Genomic DNA, 20501 nt, shown 5'->3' with positions numbered 1-20501 from the left:
AACTTGATTTTTGTTCTCTAGGGGCTTATAGCTCATTGTGGAGATTAATACGTATTAATTAAAAAGCAATAGAAGATAGCAGGATTACTGAGGATATATACTGTACACACTCTAAGAAATCAGAAGAGAGGTTCTATTTTTATGGAACTAAATTGGATCTTAGTAATAGGTTTATTTTGGATAGGCAGAAAGACGGATATTCCAGGGGAAGAGGGTATCAGGATTATAGGCACAGAAGCCAGAGCAAGTGTGGTTTGTTCATAAGATCATGAATAAGCCTGTCATAGTTAGGAAAGAAAACGACAGGGGGAGCAGAGGAGACCTAACATTCACCATTCGCTGCTGATGCTGGAACATGGACCAATTGTCCAGTAGGCATTATTGAATTTAATCCACATGACAACCATGCACAGGAGATCTCATCACTGCCAGTTTCATAAATAAGAAGTCTGAGGCGTGAAGGGATTAAGTAAGCGGCCAAGGTTACACAGGATTAGGTGGCAGAGCTGGGATTTGAAAGAGGCAGCCGGCTTCCACAACACCCTGCTGTCTCCTCTAGAGCAAAACATAAATACCACAGGGTGTTTTCTCTTCAGGAAGGGAGACTTCTTGCACAAGGGCACTTCAAAAAGTTCAGGGAAGAAAAGAATTGAAATATAATATGAATCTTCCATGAGCTTTTTGAAGTGCCCTTGAATTTATAAATAATTCAAGTTTAAAGCAATAAGTACAATGCATGATATGTGCAGGGTCAATACATGTCAGCTGATGCGGACTGCAGATGTGACTGCCCAGAGAGACAGAGAAGCCTCCTCCACCAGATGCCAGCACTCTGGGGGGAAGGAGTCAGGAAGGCAGCCCCGGAACCGCAGTACCCAACAGGAGACACAGAGAAAGGATGGGGACTGAAGAGCTGGGGTTAATGTCACTCGCTCCAGTCTACTTCAGCTACAAAGGAGGAGAACTAATCTACAGACCACAGCTTTGTCATAAAAAACACCCATCCTCGGGGGTGATGGACAGGAGAGAAAGCGACGGGAGCACATACTTGGTCTCGTTGGCACATCGGATCTTGCAGCCTTCCCTGGGAATCACCAAGCCCAGGTGCATTCGCAGCCTGCAGTTTGTGGGCCCCGTGTGTGGCCACACATGAGTTCCGGGGTGCATGATGGAATATTTGATCTGCGCAAAAAAGACAACACTCTGTTCAGCCACTTATCTAGGTGTCAAAGTGACAGTAAAAATTTACCATCAGTTTGGATTACAACCTTTGTTTTTCTATATATATCAGAATGTATATTCACGTGTTATTTCTTTGTGAAGGAACTAAAAATAAGCACCTCGCACTTTCCACAAAGTGATAAACACTGAACATTTCCACCTTCAATTTTGATGTCAACCACATGAAATTATGTTTCATTAAAAAGGGAATGGAGGGCCGGCCCGGTGGCGCACTGCTACAGTGCGCCGCTTGGGAAGTGTGGCGGCGCTCCCGCCCGAGGGTTCGGATCCCACATACAGACCGGTTCCCGCTCACTGGCTGAGCGAGGCGCGGGAACAGCACCGAGGGTTGCAATCCCGTTGCTGGTCCCCGGTCTGGTACGGGGGCAACACTGAGGGTTGCGATCTGTTGCCGGACACAGAAAAAGACAAAAGACAAAAAAAAAAAAAAAAGGGAATGGAAAAAAGTGGCATTCATCTGGCCAAAGGAAGTGACTGTTTCCCTGGAAAGGTCTGCACTCTCTTATTTATAACAACCATCATCTGTGTTCTCCCCAGTGGTGGAAACACCTGGTACCTGTCCTCTTCTGCATCCTGTCGTCTCAGGGAACTTTTCTAGTAAAGTACAGGTTTTAGGAGCTCCTTTACAGGCATTTTCATTTTTCCTTCCTAGAACGACAATGATAAAATCATTGTTAGAAACAAATTGCAGCAAAGCTTTAACTCATCCTATGTGGACAGAATGCCACCTATACAGTCATCCTCGCTGTAGGGACAACAGGGCCAAGTAAGCATGAGAAAATGACGTGTCTTCCTCCAGTAGAAAGTGACTGGCAGAGCAAGGATCTGAACCCTCCACTTAGTGTTGGCCTAATTTGACTAAGGATGTCTAATGGACAAGACATGTGTTAATACTCACTTTTCTCCCTGTGGCAGGTAGAATAATGGCTCCCTTGTGTTCATACCCTAATCCCAGGAATCTGTGAATCTGCTGTGTCACATGGCAAAGGGGAATTAAGGTTGCAGATGACATGGAGAGACTATGTCAGGAACACAGACTCTGGGACATGTCCTCAAGCACTCTGAACTGTGCAAATTTCTTCGTCATCTACAAAATTACTATTTATTAGGAAGATGTGCTCAGAAATGTACATAGCCTCACTTGCTGTCATGGGAGAGTACAACAATGCACTTTCTAAAAGACAGAACATTTTAATTCCCTATTCAAGATCCCTATATAGGACTGCTCCATCTAAAGCTGGTTTAATTTTATTTAACAAATGTTAGTTGTGGCCAAAGATAATCATATGCTGAGAATAAGATGAGAGAAATGCAACTTAAAGTTAATTGGCCTTAATCAAATGGACCTCAATACTTTAGAAAACAACTTCTATATCTTTATTAGCTTTCAATTAATCTTTTTCCCTCTTGATTGAGTAAAATGTTAGTTGCTATTTTTAATTATTAAAGTAGTACCCCAATGAGTTGAACAGTAAATGTTAGTTTGAACATTCAAATGTCTAAGCCATTATAAAGCATTTTAAAGCTCTAGCTTTCATGCTTTCCTGTATGTGAAGTCTGAGGACCACTTGGTAGGAGTCCCTAATTCTGGCTTCTGTGCTGTTCAGGGAGCAGTTAAGTGAAGTGTGGCAGCTTGAGGAGTAACCAGGGGTGGCTGGACTTCCCACAGGCATGATGGTGAGGGCTGAGCAATCAAGAACAGGTGTGCCTTACCTAAATGGTTGGTAATGAAGGAGTAACCCAATGGATTGTATGATTAGGATTCCCATTTGGCCAGGACTGGACTAGAGAGCATCTCTGGCCCTTTGGAAACATATATCTTTTCTAGCCTAAAAACAGAACCTCTGTAGGAGGAAAGGCTGTACAGTAAAAGTTGACATTTGTGGATTGCCACTGGTAGTTTTAATCATTCACATGTGATCTATGAGGGTCCAAGGAATGCGACAACATTGCCATGGTGCTCACTATGGGTCAGGAACTGCTCTGCATGCTTAGAGTGACTCATCCCATGTCCACAACACCAGGTAAGGGAGGCACAATTAGTGCTGTATTTTACAGAAGGGAACTGAGGCATGGAGATGTCACTTAGTAATTGGCAGAGCAGGAACTTCAATTCAGCCAGACTGGACCCAGAGTTCACGCTGTTAATCAGCACCCGAGCCCATCTCCATTACTGTTATTATTACACAGTGTGCTATTGTTATGTAATAAAAATGTAGTATCATTATTATATATTGGATAACTGTGTCAGATCTTTCACTGAGTGCTCACTGATCCTAGCAACAACCCCATACTTGAGGCATGATTTTCATTGCCATTTTTCAGATGAGAAGTTTGGGGCTCAGTGATTCAGGAACATGCCCACATCACACAGCTAACAAGCTGTGCATCCAGGATTGTTGATTTCTAAAACCTGTGCTTTAAAGTATAATTTCTCGTTTTGTTGCACCATAGATTAGAAGGCAGCTGTGCAGAAGGAAACCAGTCAAGTAGTCAATGGGAGGAAGCATGCCCAGCATCTGCAACTCAATGTGGCTTTGTTGTTGTTTCATTATTTCTCGCCAAGTTTAAAATAACTGTTAATTAATAGTAAACTTTGTTTCTTTGGAAAAATGGCCCTGTAAAGAGATCTAACTGACAATGCATACCTGAAAGAATCATTTGAATATGTAATTTACACATGAATACACTTTATGAAGGATAGTCATGGAACTGGGGTCTTGGGTTGTATCCTTAAGTTTTAAGGCTCTACTGCTGGGGTGACAACAGGTTCCACCTTGCATGACAACTCTGATCAATCGGTAGTGGCTGCTTAGAACAACACCATGTTGAGAAAGATTCAGAGGTTCACCTTGAGCTCAACAGAATGACTATTAGGACCAGTTAGTACCATTTCCCATGGGCTCTAGAACAAAAAAATGACTGCACATGTGTGGCATATTTGCTAACTGTATGTTTTAGTCATTGTTGGAGACGATTATTAAAATGCGAGCAAAATGGATGCTCTGTAATATTCACATAGCAATTTAAAAACATATTTGTGGGGTTGGCCCGGTGGCACACTCGGTAGAGTGTGGCGCTTGGGAGCGCGGCGGCGCTCCCACTGAGGGTTCAGATCCCATATAGAGACCGGTCTGCTCACTGGTTGAGCGCAGTGCGGGCGCGACACTGAGGGTTGCGAGGGTTGCGATCCCATTGCCGGTCGCAGTATGGGCGCGACACCGAGGGTTGCGATACCGTTACCAGTCACGAAAAAGACAAAAAGGAAAAAAAAAAACACACACACACACACACACAAAAACATATTTGTGGAGCCGAGCCCGTGGCGCAGTCAGTAGAGTGCGGCGCTGGGAGCGCAGCAGCGCTCCCGCCGCGGGTTCAGATCCTATACAGGGATGACCGGTGCGCTCACAGTGCTCACTGGCTGCGCGCAGAGCAGCCGGTCTCAAAAAGGACAAAATAAATAAATAAATAAACAAATAAATAAATAAAAACATATTTGTGGGGAAAAATGATTATGTATACTTGCTGATTTTTTTTTTTATTCAACTCTAAAAAATTGACCATTTAAAAAGGAATACAATTCAGTACTGATTATACTACTTAGGGACTATATTAGTTTGCTACGTCTGCCGTAAAAAAAAGCCACAGATGGTGGCTTAAACAACAGAAATTTATTTTCTCACAGTTCTGAAGGCTGGAAGTCCAATGTGTCTTGCAGGTTTGGTTTTTTCTGAGGCCTCTCTTTTCCTGGCTTGCAGATGGCCACCTTGCTGTGTCCTCACATGGCCTTTCCTCAGTACATACACAGCCCAAGTGTCTCTTCCTCTTTTTCTAAGGACCTAGTCCTATTGGATCAGGTCTCCACCCTTATGACCTCATTTAATCTTGAGCACATCCTTACAGGCCCTGTCTCCAAATACAGTCACACTGGGGGTTAGGGCTTCAACATATAAATGTGTGTGGGGGGGCGGATGTCACAGTTCAGTCTATAGCAGAGGCCTACCATGATTTCATTTCCCATTTGGATAGAAACAAAACTTCCAGCCACAGCTTCAAGGCCTTCATTTACTTAGCAGCATGCTTTCCTAACAAGGCTAGACAACCGTTCAGTCTTCACTAAGCTAGATATACATCGGCCTCTTTGTCCGGACCTAAACTCTCAATGTGGCTAAGCAAACTGCCCTGTCGCCTTCCTCCCCCCATGTCCCCCATCCCTCCTTCCACCCCAGGATTCCCTCTCCTCTAATTCTGACTACGGCACCTGAGATGGCTTCTGCTTTTAGGAATTCCATTCTGCTTCTGTGTAAACTACGATAGCACTTGCTTCCACAGTTATTCTTTACACTGTGAATTTATTTCCAGAAAATATTACTGGATCCCTCCTAGAAGCCTAGAACCACAAACAAAAGGCCACAAAAGGACCTTAAGTCTTCCTAAGAAAGAAAGTTTGTGAGTTATATTCTTTTATGACAATAAAATAAAACTGGAAGTTAATTTTTAAAAGTTGAAGGAACTGGAATAGATTGAAAAATACACGGCTCATCGCACATACACACACACACACGCACACCCACACATTATTTGGAGTCAAAATGGAAATCTTTTTTTTGGTGATCACTCAAGTGAAAACTACCATACATTATGGCTTATGAAATGTATCCAAAGCTATACCTAGAGATCAGTACTCAAAAGTTTTTATTAATAACGCAGAAATGAAAAAAAATTACTAAGAAGTTCTAACGAAATACTTAAAAGAACAATAAAATAAATAACAAAAAGAACAAGTGGAAGAAGAAAAAATACAAAAGCAGGAATTAGAAAACATAGTCCTAATAGTATGTCAGAAGTAATTTCACAAATTTTTAAAAACAGAACAGGTAAAACTTTGTAGTACTTAAGAGAGAAAACAAGAACATGCAAATTCCATTTGATGGGAATAAGAATTAAATAAAAATAATAAGAAAGTAAAAAAACTTTATAAGAAGTTACTCTGAATAGTTCATGGAAAATCAGGTATAATTGACTTATGTGAAACTTAAAAGTCAAAATGCTGACTCTGACCAAATTATTGTCTCCATTATTTATTTTCTTTAAGGCTTAATACTTTTACATGCCCTATAAATAATACTTTGCATATTTCAACTTTATCAAATAACTTTTTTTTTTAAAGCAGAGACTATGATTTTTGGAAATTATTGCCAGGATGCATGCTATTCTGAAGCATTGCTCAAGGAAGCCTGGTAGCTTCTGTGGAACATAGGATGCTGATAGAATCAAAGTACCAGGTGAAGGCTTAAGCGCCAATAGAGCGGACTCCTCTCAGTGACATGCCCAAGATAAATTAGCATGTTGCCCATACATGGGCCACATAGCTCCATTAAAATGTCTTTTTGGCAAAAAAGCTGATAGAGTCCCTTGAAATTATGTGACCTCTCTTCTGATGGACGTATCCTTGAAAATCTTACTGAAGTCGTACCACTTCTTACATAGGAACTATTCTGAAGGCATAACTGAGACAAACCACTGTCCACATCTGTCCTTTTATGTAAATAGATTGCTTATCATACTCTGAATTTTTGTGTAGCTAAAGATGTGCAGCACCTGCTGTGTAGTCTTCAAAACGGGTTTACTATTGTATAGTTATAGTTAGCCCAGGCTAACTTGACTTTTCAAGAAGAGAAGTGGAAAGAGCCCTAAAGATCAAATCCAATGCTCCTCCAATTTTAGAGGTGGATTAATACACTCACTCACTGAACACACACATATTGGAGCCCTGTCTGTGTGCCTGGACCTGGGTTAAGCTAAGGAATATAAAGTTGAATGTGAACCACTTCCTATTCCTGATGAGCTCAGCGAGGAGTTAGTACTGTCTTGTCACTGGGGTGTGTTACCATTTCTACAACTCTCCCCCCCCCCCTCCATGGGGATGTCATTTTGGCATGCAACATCACTTCCATTCTGCAGGAGCAAATGAGGCTCAGAGATCCTGCTTTCTAAGACACTGATACGCACATGCTGGACCTTTCAGTTATGCCTACCCTGTATGGTTACTGTCAGTAACACATTATCCAACAAGAAAGACCGGGAAAATCAAAATACTATTTATATATACATGCACATACACACAAATAAGTGCTCAGATGTAGTTTTTAAAAACAGTGAATGGATATCAAAAGTATAGGTTTACCGGACCATCTCCTTCAAGTCTGGGAATGCCATCTCTGGGAGGTATCACCAGAAGACTCTCGTCAGTGCCCGCTTCTCAACAGGTCACTGGCTGCAGAGGACCATCTAGAAGTCAGGAGCTCACCTTGCTGCCACAGTGTAAACTGGCTCCAGTCACCCTTCTCCCTCAGGTTTTCATCTTCAGGTAGGAAGAGGCCTTTGGCTCTATCCATCACTGCAAGGCCTTCATCTCGGATTAACTTCCAGTTTCTTTCTAAAGACTAGAGGAAAGAGTCCGGCTTTACTGGACTGAAAATGTGCCTGGTAATACACACTTTATAATGACTCTCAGCTTTTGTTTGTTTAATAAAGTAACAAAATGTTTGCTCTCATCTAGATTGCTTATATTTCAATTTCTTTTGGGTCTTCTTGTTAAGGTATTAAATAAAAAAACCCAAACTTAATATTATTTTTCTGAACCAAATGCCTTTGCAGCATAAAATTTTCAATAATTCCTAGAAACCTCAGAGAATAAGCCCCTCCACAATTTGTTTTAGGTTTTGTTTGCTTGTTTTTAGAAACCAAAAACTAAGAAGAGTCTTGATCTTGCTGATCATATTACATCAGCCCACTACAATAAGCTCCACGTGGCATGACACTGAAGCTTTCAATCTGGAATACAAATCATGGACTTAATCTCACCTTTCAATAGAGTTCCTTACAAAGATGTCATTCAACATGGTAAAAATTAATTAAACTTTCAAAGACATCAGAAAAGTGTCCATTGGAACATCTGATATTTTATAAAATTAACATAAGAACAAAACAAATAAATGCTGTAGTGTTTAGGATTCAGCTACACAAAAATATTTCCTTGACTCCTCATACATTAGGGTGCTTTAGCCCCTGTCAGAGTGTGGGCTTAGGACCAGCAGAGCCTGGTGCTGGTGGTTCCGGTGGAAGGAGCGTCCTGGCAATCTTCACTGTCACACTGTGCTATGGGTGATGGGTGGGAGCGGCGGGGAAAGGTGGCAGATGTGAGCATCTGAGTGGCAAATGAGATGAGCTGCTACCACGAGAAAAGAATATAGCATTCCCACCACAGGAAAGAGACAAAGTTGTACAGATAAACCAGGATTTTGAAATGTTTAACAATTTTAATCATCTTTGTTACAGGAGAAGTGGCTGAAATAGTTGAGTAGATCGATTCGGGAATAGGGACGAACCTACCAGCTGATTTCAACAAGAGTCAGGGGCCAGATATATTTTAAGTGGCTCAAGAGCATGGGCCTGGAGTTAATAAGTGATGAAGAAAAAGACTGACACAAAAAATGAAAACAACCGTCAGCACTCTCTGAAAATGGATGGAGTTGCCCTGTAAAAACATGGGTAAAAACATGGGCTGCTATCTTTTGAATTAGTCAAGCAAAATGACCAATTATCGGGTGGAGCAAAGCACGAGAAAATGTGCAAAGTGTTTTTACTAACCCATGCCCTGTGAATCCATGATTCAGCATAGGGAGATGACAAGGACAACAGCACAGGTGGAGGACTCTGCCAAACACAGACACGGGGCTTTGTGTGAAAACATGGTGCCAGCCTCAGCCAACCCAGGGAATGCTTTCCACGTTGTATGAAAACATAATGGTCATTACAATATTCCAGGACAAGAAGGGGATTTTGATTAGATACTGATTTTATAATTCTATTTCTGTGACATCCACCCACTGATTCATGTTGACATCTACACCTGTTCCTACCATTGCCCTGCTTAGGGCAGTGCTGGTCATTTATCCACTGTTAGTTCTTAGTCCTCCAACTAGTTTCTATATTACTTCATCCAAAGGAGGAAGCTGGTAACTAGCAAGTCAAAGATAGCATTTCAATAAAGAGATACTCAAAAGTCCTCACTTTATCAGGCCCCCAGGTTGAGAGAATACTATGTTTTTGTCAAGAATCCCAAGATCATGATAAGGAAAAAAAATGCACCTCAGGACTGTGCAGTCTGTTCACATGTCAAATGCACCTAAATTGGCGACACTCACTGCGGTTATTGTTAATTTGTTCAAGTTGCTAGATAAATCTGTTAGATTCTTGTTAAACTGTCACACAGACAAGGGGAGAATTACCTCTCGAACACATGAAATTACTTTCCAAATGAGGTTACCGGCGCCTTATATGGGCAAGCTCTTCCTTCTCTCCCCGCTTGGTATTCTAGTTTCTTTCAGTTCTTTTGAAAGCTGATTTAGGGGCATGGTTGGAAAGAGCTGATCTTTTGTTACTAAAATAGGGCACAAAGCCCTAGGGAAGAATGTTAAAGTGATTGAATCACTCAATACAATTAATTTTTTTTTTAACTTAAGAATAGGCTGTCTTGTATCTGCAAAATGTCCTTTCTGCCCCCTTTCCCCCCAACCCCCCGGGAAGTGTTGCCAAGGTACTTTTCCATGAGTAGTAATTAATTTTTAAAAAATATTTTGCTTTCCCTTGTCATATGAGGCACACGTGTTGGATGACAGACTCATGCTCAAAAGGAGCACAGTGGTGCAGAAGGGTCTCCCCAGCACCCGACTCAACACTTACACTAAGATGCCACAGACATGCCCATTCCTCACCAAGCACTGCATAGATCCTTAGTTCATTTTTATTATAAAACAGCCACTTGCTATTTTTCCTTTTGAGTTTAAAAACTGTCATAGAATTTCACAACTGGAAGGATCTGTACTGTTGATCTACCTGCAATTTTTTCACATTAGGGATGACAAAATGACTCTTGGAGTGGTTAATGAGCCTCACATCCCACCATCTAGTGGCCAGAAGTGCTAGAGCCAAAACCCAGCTCTGCTGTCTCCCCCTTGATTATGCCTCCTTCACCTGTGGGAGGAGAGAGGGTCACCCTTCAGCACAGGGATTTCAGTGTGCGGTAGCCTCTGGGGCCCTGTTCCCTTCTGGAGCATGAGAGCAATCATGGGGGCCCATAAACTTCCATACACAGTGATTTACTGGGCACCCATTGGTGTGGGCATTGGTCAGGAGCAGGCTTTTTCGAGATTCTTGGAGGGCAATGTGCACCCCACTGAGTACTGTGCAGAGGGCACGCCTCAAAGACTGTTCACATCCTTGACAAGTGGGGAAAACCGAGTGAGCCAGAAGATCGCACCAGTTAAACCTGGTGACATAAAGAAAAGCATGAAGATAACAACAGTCATGATCTCCTACGTATTCAAGGTACACATTTTTTGGACCAAAGTAATGACTGCCCTTGGGGGTGTTTCCAACTTTGGAAAGACACACCAGGGTCTTTTATGGGCATTAGGGAGAAATCTGGGATAGAACCTGGGAATGTTTTTTTAAGTACACACCGAGGAATATTATATAAAATTCACATGGTTACAGCAGATTAAAGACCAAATCTAATTACACAGGGTGTGTATGTATGTGTATGTCTTAGTCCCTTTGGCCAAAATATCATAGACTGAGTGGCTTATAAACAGCAGAAATTTATTTCTTGCAGTTCTTGAGGCTGGGAAGTCCAAGATCAAGGCACCAGCAGTTTTGGGGTCTGGTGAGAGACACTTTCTGGTTCATAGGTGGTGCCTGTGTGCCACATGGTGGAAGGGAAGACCAAGCTCCCTCAGCCTCTTTTGTAAGAGCACTAGTTCCATTCATGAGGGCTTTGCTCTCATGTTAATTACCTCCAAAGGCCCTACCTCTTAATACCATTATCTCACGGGTTACATTAGAACATACGAATTTTGGTGGGGCAGGGGGACATAAACATTCAGACCATAGCAGAGAGAGAGAGAGAGAGAGAGAGTGTGTGTGTGTGTGTGTGTGAGAGAGAGAGAAATATATACATTTTCTGTACAGTAATATCAATCAATTGTCTGAGATGGCAAAGAGATCCATTTTTCAGGAAATTCCAATAGGAACCTGAAGGCTCACACAGAGCAGACATTTTTTTTTTCCTTTTTGTCTTTTTTTGTGACCGGCAACGGATCGCAACCCTCAGTGTTGCCCCCGTACCGGACCGGGGACCGGCAACGGGATCGCAACCCTCGGTGTTGCTCCCGCACCTCGCTCAGCCAGTGAGCGGGAACCAGTCTGTATGTGGGATCCGAACCCTCGGCGGGAGCGCTGCCGCACTTCCCAAGCGGCGCACTGTAGCAGTGCGCAACCGGGCCGGCCCCAGAGCAGACATTTTTAAGTCTCATCTGAAATGTTTCTTCATTGACCCTAAATTCATCCATTTCATAAAACTGATAAGAGAAACTAATAGCATTGGTATTTGAGTTGGTTGCCCAAAGACACAGCTTCTAATTCATATTTATTCTTGTGGCTACAGAGACTTTAGAAAACAGAGACTGGATTGTTTTTACAGTGCTACATGGCTTCATAAACCCATCATCAACACTTGCCTTGTGTGTTAAACCTCAACTGTGTTGGGCACTCTAGTCATCTATAAATGGGCTTCCCAGTTTCAAGTCTCATTAATTCTACAATACATCCCAGCTCTACTTAATTCAAACCCTCCGTCAAGTTAAAGGCAATTTCTTCACCTTCCCAGATATCCTGCTCATCCCACGTGGAGTGTGCACTTTCTCTTTAACATCAAGATAAATTAAAATTAAGTCCTATTTTTTAAGTCTTCTCTTAAAATTAACTTGTTGCAGAAGGTCTTTCTTTTGACAAGCAAACTAAAGCCAAACTAATCGTATTTAACTATGTTCCTTCCTGATATTTTCAGTCAATTTCAAAAAACATTTTTTTTTTTTTAAAGTCAAATATTACTACAGGTCTTACAATGAAAATAGCAGTCTCTTTCCCAACTCTTCCCCAATCCTCAGTCTAATCCCCAGCTAATTATTTTAAATATTTCTTTTGTTATTTACCTGCTTACATCTAAATAGCATGTTTATATTGCTATTCTGGGTTTATTAATTTTAGACATTATCATTTATCTCTTGGGGAAAGTTGACATTTAAACATTTGATGTCTTCTTTTTTCCTCTTCTGCATTCTTGCAATACAGTTAACTTCACAAATCTTTTATGTATCTGGGTAAATTCACATTCAGGTTTTATAATATTATGACAATGAGGTATCATTCACACTTGAATTGAGCTGTAATGACTACATTTCACATGCAGCTTCTAAGAAAATTCTACCCCCTTTTTGTTGGCTTAATTTTCTAATGCACTTAACAGTATTTCATTAACTCTGAAAAAGTGCCATGAAATCTCTTGATACTATTCTATCCTTTGCAAAACATCATATACTCTATTACTTTCTTTCTTCCATTATCTCCTTTTCAGAAGGTAGCCCTCTGCCTTGCTCTGATCTGGACCAGCTGTTGTCTGGGCTTGCTGGACAATTGTTATCATGGAACTTCCCTTGACCTTTGCCCAGTCTTGGGCTCCCTAATTATTGGATTCTAATTGTTCCTGAGGAAGGACACACCACAGGTAAAACTGAGTTTCTGAAAATATCTGAAGCTATTCTTATACTTGATTGAAGGTTTGACTGTGTACAGTTAGATATTAGGTGCTAAATTAATTTTAGCAGTAAATAATTTCTTTCGATAATTTTTTCTTGTTATCTAGTGTGATTACTATTTTATCTTACTTTAAAATATTTAGTTGACAAATAAAGATTGAATATATTCAAGGTGAACACGATGAGTTTATATATGTAGACACTGTGTAATGATCACCACAATCAAATTAATTAACACATCCATTACCACCCCTGGCGTATATCAGAGCCCAAAACTTACTCATCTTACAACTGAAAGTTTGTACCCTCTGACCAACATCTCCCCATTTTCCCTATTCCTTAGCCCCTGGCAACCAGTGTTCTACTCTCTGCTTCTATGAGTTTGACTTTTTCAAACGATAGGATATCCATCTTTTTAAGGATGAATAATATTCCATTGTGTTTATGTCCCACGATTTCTTTACTCATTCATCTGTTGACAGACACTTAGATTGTTTCCATATCTTGTCTACTGTGAATAATCCTGCAAAAAACATGGGGGTGCAGATAACTCTCTGAGACACTGATTTTATTTCCTTTCAATATATACCCAGAAGTAGAATTTTTCAATCGTATCATAGTTCTATTTTTCATTTTTTGAGGAGTCTCTATACTGTTTTCCATAATGGCTGAGTTTAAATTCCCTTCAACAGTGTGTAAGAATTCCTTTTCTCCACATCCTTGCCAGCACTTGTTATCTCTTGTCTTTTCCATAATAGCAGGTGTGGGGTGATATCTCATTGTGGTTTTGATTTGCATTTCTCTGATGATTAGTGATGTTGAACATTTTTTCATATACCTGTTGGCCACTGTACGTCTTCTTTGGAAAAAGTCTATTCAGGTCCTTTACCTTTTTTTAAAATTGGGTTATTTGTTTTTTGTGGGGTTTTTTTGGTATTAAGTTGTACGTTCCTTATATATTTTGGGTGTTAATCCTTTTTCAGACATATGGTTTGCAAATATTTTCTCCTGTTCTGCAGGTTGCCTTGCATTCTGTTGTCTCCTTGGCCGTGCAGAAGCTTTTTACTTTGGTGTAGTCCCACTTGTTTATTTTTGCTTTTGTTGCCTTGTGCTTTTTGTGTCATATCCAAAGAAATCATTACTACGATCAATGTCTTTTTATAATTTTGAAAGCTTTGCTCCATTACAGTGTAACATTTAGTGTTGCTGTCTGGAAATCGGATGCCTTTTGTATACCCCCAACCCCAAAGCCTTCTAAGAGTCAGTATGATTAGTGGTTAGGAGTGTAAAAAGTGGAGACAGACTGCCTGGTTTGGAAATAAGACTCTGCCACTTATTTGCTGTGTGATGTGGGGCAAGTTACTTAACTCTGAGCCTTAGATTTCTCATTTATAATACTCACCTCAAGAGTGTCTGGGAGGATTAAGTGTGCCCAAAGTGACTGCTATAAACAAGTATAACTGTGATAATAATGATGAGGACTTTAAGATCTTCTCTTTCTTGTTTCTTGAGATTTTATGGCGATATGTTTTAGTCATGGAGAAGGGAAGGGAGGGCTATGTTTTTATCATGTGAACAAAACATAACATGAGAACTCCTTAGGTTTGACAGTAACATAAGCAAGATTCATAAGTAACTGTGTGATTAGATGTTAAGAAAAATGGCACTGAGAAAACACAGACATTGGGAGTTGAGAAAAAGTCCCAGAGATAGGTGTACGTACCTTGAAAGGTTCTGATTCTAAATTTAAAAAAACGATGTGGTCCAAGACTATTCTAGGCAAAGTTTATACACTAAATTAGAGTTAAAATGAATGAATAACAACGGTGTGTTATTATGATGTATACAAGCTTATACCTAACTGGTTAAGAATATGCTTGTTGTTATTTTAGGAATTCTATATCTTACTTTTTAGAGATAAAATTGGCTTGCTTAAATCTTAGCCCAAACATGCCTATACTTTATACCATGATGTAAGACATGGAGAGCAGTGAACGCTGCCTCAGAAACAATACCCCAGAGTGGGGGCATCCCCGAGTGCTCAGCTGAGGTTATGGAATCAGAGCAAGTACCATAATGAGTGTGATGCTCTCACAGCAAATTCTCTTTGCAATAATTTTAATAAAACCTCTGAGGATATTAGTAGCTTTAAAGGAGCAACCTCTCACTGGTTGTAATGCATTTTGATCAGATCTTGTTTTTTAAGTTTGAATATAAAGATAAAAGAACACAGCTGACATTTCTTATTGTGGAAGTAAACAAAGACCAACTAAATAAGAAAAGCAAAGGCTATTTACTGTGAGTTAGCAAGGCAAGTCAGCCACTGTTCCTTGTGTTTTGGCAGAGACTCAAAGGCAGGCAGAGGAGTGGGGAAGCTTTATAGTGGAACAAAAGGAAGGCTTCAGGTATGCCCTGATCGGAGGTTGTTGGCGTGGGGAAGCTGGAGACCATTAATTAGAAGAGGGCGTCCTGTGCACAGAACGTATGTGCTATGTACAGAGTGTACTGAATGTGTATAGCTTCCACACAGTCATAGAGCAGAAAAGTCGCTGTCGAACCTTTGTAAGTTGGGGACTGTCTAATTGTATAGAGGCTCATATTTGGCTGTCTCTGGTCGTTCTTAAGTTGGAACCACAGACAAAACTCAGAGAAGCTGTCAGTTATTAATCAAATCCTTCCCATTTGGGGCTGATTGTCACAGAAGTTATTCTTTAGCTCCCTGGATTGTGACTAGAGATAGCAATCTGGCTTCCTACAAGTCTGACTTATAGCAGGCTAGCTTCCTGAGCTGTCTACTGTAGTTAAGGGGTTGGTTTCTTGGGCGGGCTGCTGCAGGTTGTGGGTCAGAGTTCCATTTTTACACATGGTCTGGCCATGGTCCATTTGTGTGTTCGGTCTCTCAAGACCTTGCTGAAGAATAAGGATAACACCAGGCCCCTAGAATGGGGCAAGAGGAGTCTTGGAGAAATGAATTTTGCTCTTTCCAGTTAGTGGAAGAAAAAGGGTTTCTTCTCCTGGGAGAAAGGAGGAAAGACAGTCCAGGTTGCCAGGAGGAACACCCAGCCTGAGGGCTTCAAGGACTCAGAGGGCAAAGGAGACCCATATTCCTCAGACACAAGCCCAGATGGTCAGGGAAGCCGCCGACATGGGCAGTCAGAGGAAGGTGAAAGGGGAGACGAGGCGCTGGCTTCCCTTCCTGCCGATGTACTGGGAATAGTGCTCTGAGCTCTGTCCTTAGGGAGCAACAGCTCTGAACAGAACCCCCAAAGTCTTTAACCTCAAAGGGCCGAAAGTCTGATGGGAGAACTTTCTGTGTATATGTATAAAAAATGACTTGAAAAACAGATAAATTATCTATAATGTGTATGTGGATATGTACATTTAAGACATGGATCTGTGCATATGTGTAGTAAGACACAGGCTATGACCTACTTGATTAAACATTTTAGAACTCTAAATAAAGTACCAGCCTGCAGGTACAGTTTGCAATTATTCTGAATTATCAAACAGTGTACTGTGAGTTCCCAAAGAGGGGCAGAGATAAAGCCAATATTTAGGCATTTTTTTTCACATTGACAAATACTGAAAACTCAACTGATTTTACTCTGAAAACGATAATAGCCTTTTAGTTCAAGTAAGTCAAAGAATACAAAAATTTTGTTCTTTTGCTACATTGCCATCATTGGCATCACATGCCATCCTGTAATCTCAGCAGAGTGTTGACTCTTAGTAAAGACCCACATCAAAACAGCGCATGGAACAGCCAGGGTGGTGGAAGTTTTGTGTTTTGTGTTTTGTTTTGAGCCTTGTCAAATCCCTGTAGGAGAGGAGAGACTGAGATAAGGAAACTGAGGCTCAGACAGGTGAAGTTACTAGCCCAAAGCGTCAGAGCTGAGAGAAAACTAATCTGCTTCTAACTGTGAGCCTCTTTTAAGAAGTTCACCTGTAAATCACATAATCATCAAACTCTCGACTCCCATTTGTCACTGTTACTGAAAGCATCATTGAAACCCAAAAAGCTTAAAGTCTAACTTAGAGAAATAAGATTAAACTATTATGTTAACCTCAAGAAGTTGGTTTCAGCACTTTATACCATGATACTTACTTTTATATAAAATTGCTATTCTTCTTAATTTACAGCTTAATTCCACTATAAATCTGACATTTCTGCTTCTTAATCCATTACATTTCAAAAGCAGTTCAGTGAAAACATTCAAATATTTAATTACATAGAAAGAAATGTTGAACCACCAATGTATTACTATATAAGCCTTATTTTTGTCCCAGTGAAGTTATTCATATACAATGGATTTCTTAGTTAATAAAAGCTGCAGACTGAAGGAACACGACAGAGAGTGTACTCTAATCAATCATTCTGATGTGCTGTGTCACATCGTTGGCAAAGTATTACTGGGCATTCCTCCAACTGTAATAAAACTACAAGACAAAGAAAGGCAAGCTTATCTGTGATGCTATTTGCTTACATCAGAGCAGCTGCTCTGAAAAACTCAGAAAAGAAAGCAAGAGTTTTCCTTTTTCCCAGTGATGAATGCAAAGAGGTAGGTAGCAAAAACAACAAATACAAAAGGGATATTTTAAACTATAGTTTCCATTTGCTATTGGCTGCTGTTATGTTTTCAATATTCCTATAGTGGTTTCCACACACACATGTTTACATCTAAATGAGCCATGAAATAATGTGGATCAAAGAGCTAATCTCAAAAAGGGAAGAGCAAAACTCTTGCGGTACGATGGCTCTTCTCTGACTACAACAGATCTTTTCTATTTCCAACCTAGCAAAGACCTTAATCCGTTTTTGTTTCAATTTATGTTAAATAACCCTAAGGCACTTAGCACTTTGATATGTGTGATTTGGGCAGCAACCTACTCAATTTAAATAAAAGTAAGCCCTAAAGAGAAAACTCCACTTGAATATATTTCTGTAAAATTTTCTCATTGAGCTGCATAGCCTCTTACCTCTAGTGCCAGAGCTGCTAAATTACAAGCTACACAATAAGGGGGAACAATGACAATTCAACAAAAGGGAAAAACAAAGATGATGCATTTTATTGGACATTATCCCACGCCTCCAGGAAAATTGCTGCCTACATCTCACTGGAACATACAGTGAGAACGATCTGAATAAAAATGTGCTATCCATGGTAGTTAACACTCACTTAAAGGCCAAAATCTGGGTGATTATTCTAAAAGAATTTTGGCCAAATGTGGCAGCTACCAGATCTAGAAGGTTTCCACTTTAAGATGTCAATGCCTGGGTGATGATCTAGGATCCATAATATTCAAATCTGTAATTTGAAAATGGAGGAATATCTGGATGTGCAAGTGTTTGTCACCTAAATGTTCAATGGGCCCTGGGTTTCCTTACACTGCCAGCTCTCTTATGTCACAGTCGTTATTGGCAAGTGGTCATCTTAAATTACTTTCTTTTTTTAAAAAAGTCATAACCAGATACAATGTTAACATTCCTGCAAATAAAGGTAGTTGGCAATGTAAAGCACAACCACACTGCACTGAGTTTTAAACTGTACTGACGTGTCACACATGCTGAGATTCCGTGCTGCTGGGGACCCTGTGTTTAACACTCAGGCCTTGCTTTTCTTCTTAAATATAGCAGCACTTAAAACAGGCAGGGCTAAAATGAAAAAGCCCAAGGAAATAGAATTTTGAAATAAGGACTTGATTAGCAAAAAGGAGAATGACGCAAGACATAAGAGCGGACATCAGTAACTTTGTGAGCGGTAGTAGCAGCAAAGATACAGACTTTGAAGACAAGAAAACCTCAGTTCAAATCCCAGCCCTGTCACCATTAAATATAGAACCTTAGGCAAATAATTTCTTAACTTCTCTAAGCCTTATTTTACTCATATATAAATAGACACAATAATACCTATATTTTAGAGCTGTTGTAAAGATTAGAAATATATACAAAAGTGCTCAGCACCACTGATTGCAAAGAGGAAATATGTAATAGATGATAGTTATTACATTATGATTTCAATACATAATGTCTCAAAATTGACTTTCCAAGTCAATTTTTAGAAATAAGGAAATATTTTCTTACAAAAACAAGGTAATAAATAAGTGAAAATTACAAATCCTAATAATAGTAACAATAACTAATGTTTATTCAGTACTTCCTACTTATTAAATATTCTGAACAACCCGTGGAACAGGTACAATTGCCACAGGCATTTCACAGATACTGAAACTGAAACACAAAGAACGTTGCTTAATGTCACATAGTTTTTAAGGAATGAACCAAAAAATTAAAACCAGATGATGTGGCTATGAAACTTCTGCTCCAAACTACTTCAGTATATTGCCTCCTCGATGAGTCAGTTAGGTTCTGCATCAAGCTCTAAAAACTTGTTTCAACATATTTAAACTACAATACACTATTGTAATTTCCCATTTTTAACAGATTACTGGGATACCATAAAGTTCACTCAATTAACTTCTACAGTTTAGTGGTTTTCAGTATAGGAGGGTACTTCAAAAAGTTCGTGGAAAAATAGAATTGAAAGATAATACACATCTTTCCATGACCTTTTTCAAGCACCCTCGTATTTACAGAGTTAAGCAAACATCAACTCCATGAAATTTTTGAATATTTTCATCACCTCAAAAAGTAATTTCCTACCCATTAGCAGTCACTCTCCTTGACCCCATCCCCTCAGACCTGGCAACTACCAATCTCCTGTCTCTATGGATTTGCCAAACCTGGACAGTTCATATAAATAGAAACATGTAACACACGGTCTTTTGGAATTGGCCCTTTTCACCTAGCATAATGTTTTCAAGGTTCATCTGTGTTATACTGGGTATGAGTACCTCATTCCTCTTTAACAGCCACTGTGTACATACAGCACATTTTGTTTATTCATTCATTCATCATCTAGATGGACGTTTGGGTTGTTTGTACTTTTTTGCTATTGTGAATGATACCATGAACACTTGTGTACATATTCTTGCATGAACATGTTTTCATATCTCTTGGGTATGTACCAAGGAGTAGATTGCTGGGCTGTACAGTAACTAACCCTATGTTTTAACTTTTTGAGGAACTGCCATGCTGTTTTCCAAAGTGACTGCATTACTTTATATATCCACCAGCAAATAAACATCTGAGGCTCCAGTTTCTGTACACATGTACCAACACTTACTAATGTTCATCCTTGTTCGTTACAGCCATCCTAGTGGGTGGCAAGTGGTATTCCATTATGGTTTTGATTTGCATTTCCCTAGTGACAAAAGATACTGAGCATCTTTTCATTTGCTTCTCGTCTATTTGTTTATCTTCTTTGAATAAATATCTTCTTTGAATAAATATCCATTCAAATCCTTTCGCCATTTTTAAATCGGGTTGTCTTTTTATTACTGAGTTTTCAGAGTTCTTTACATATTCTGGATACAAGTCCCCCATCAGGTATATGATTTGCAAATATTATCTTTCATTCTGTGGTTTTATTTTCCAGATTATTTAGGGTGTTCTTTGAAAAAGAAAAAGTATGAGTTTTTTTTTTTTTTTTGTCTTTTTGTCTTTTTTCGTGCCCGGCAACGGATCGCAACCCTCAG

At 39.9% G+C, this 20501-nt stretch overlaps 1 protein-coding gene across 1 annotated transcript in view; it reads right to left on the bottom strand.

Annotated features, from left to right (window-relative positions):
* Nucleotides 1-1048: 1048 nt before the first annotated feature.
* The window catches only part of LOC103608013 (aspartyl/asparaginyl beta-hydroxylase-like), a gene marked incomplete at its 3' end in the record, with an annotated part of 58248 nt that continues 38795 nt past the window's right edge, over nucleotides 1049-20501 (bottom strand). Inside the window, exons 8-10 of the mRNA XM_008592459.1 lie at nucleotides 7556-7691; nucleotides 1799-1890; nucleotides 1049-1182 (exon numbers count right to left, since the gene is read on the bottom strand). Coding sequence (XP_008590681.1) covers nucleotides 1049-1182; nucleotides 1799-1890; nucleotides 7556-7691 — 362 coding nt within the window. The remainder of the gene's footprint in view (nucleotides 1183-1798; nucleotides 1891-7555; nucleotides 7692-20501) is intronic.

This window comes from Galeopterus variegatus, unplaced genomic scaffold, assembly GCF_000696425.1.
Source record: "Galeopterus variegatus unplaced genomic scaffold, G_variegatus-3.0.2 Scaffold7946, whole genome shotgun sequence".
Lineage (NCBI taxonomy): Eukaryota > Metazoa > Chordata > Mammalia > Dermoptera > Cynocephalidae > Galeopterus > Galeopterus variegatus.
This window is presented reverse-complemented; position numbering and strand designations above follow the sequence as displayed.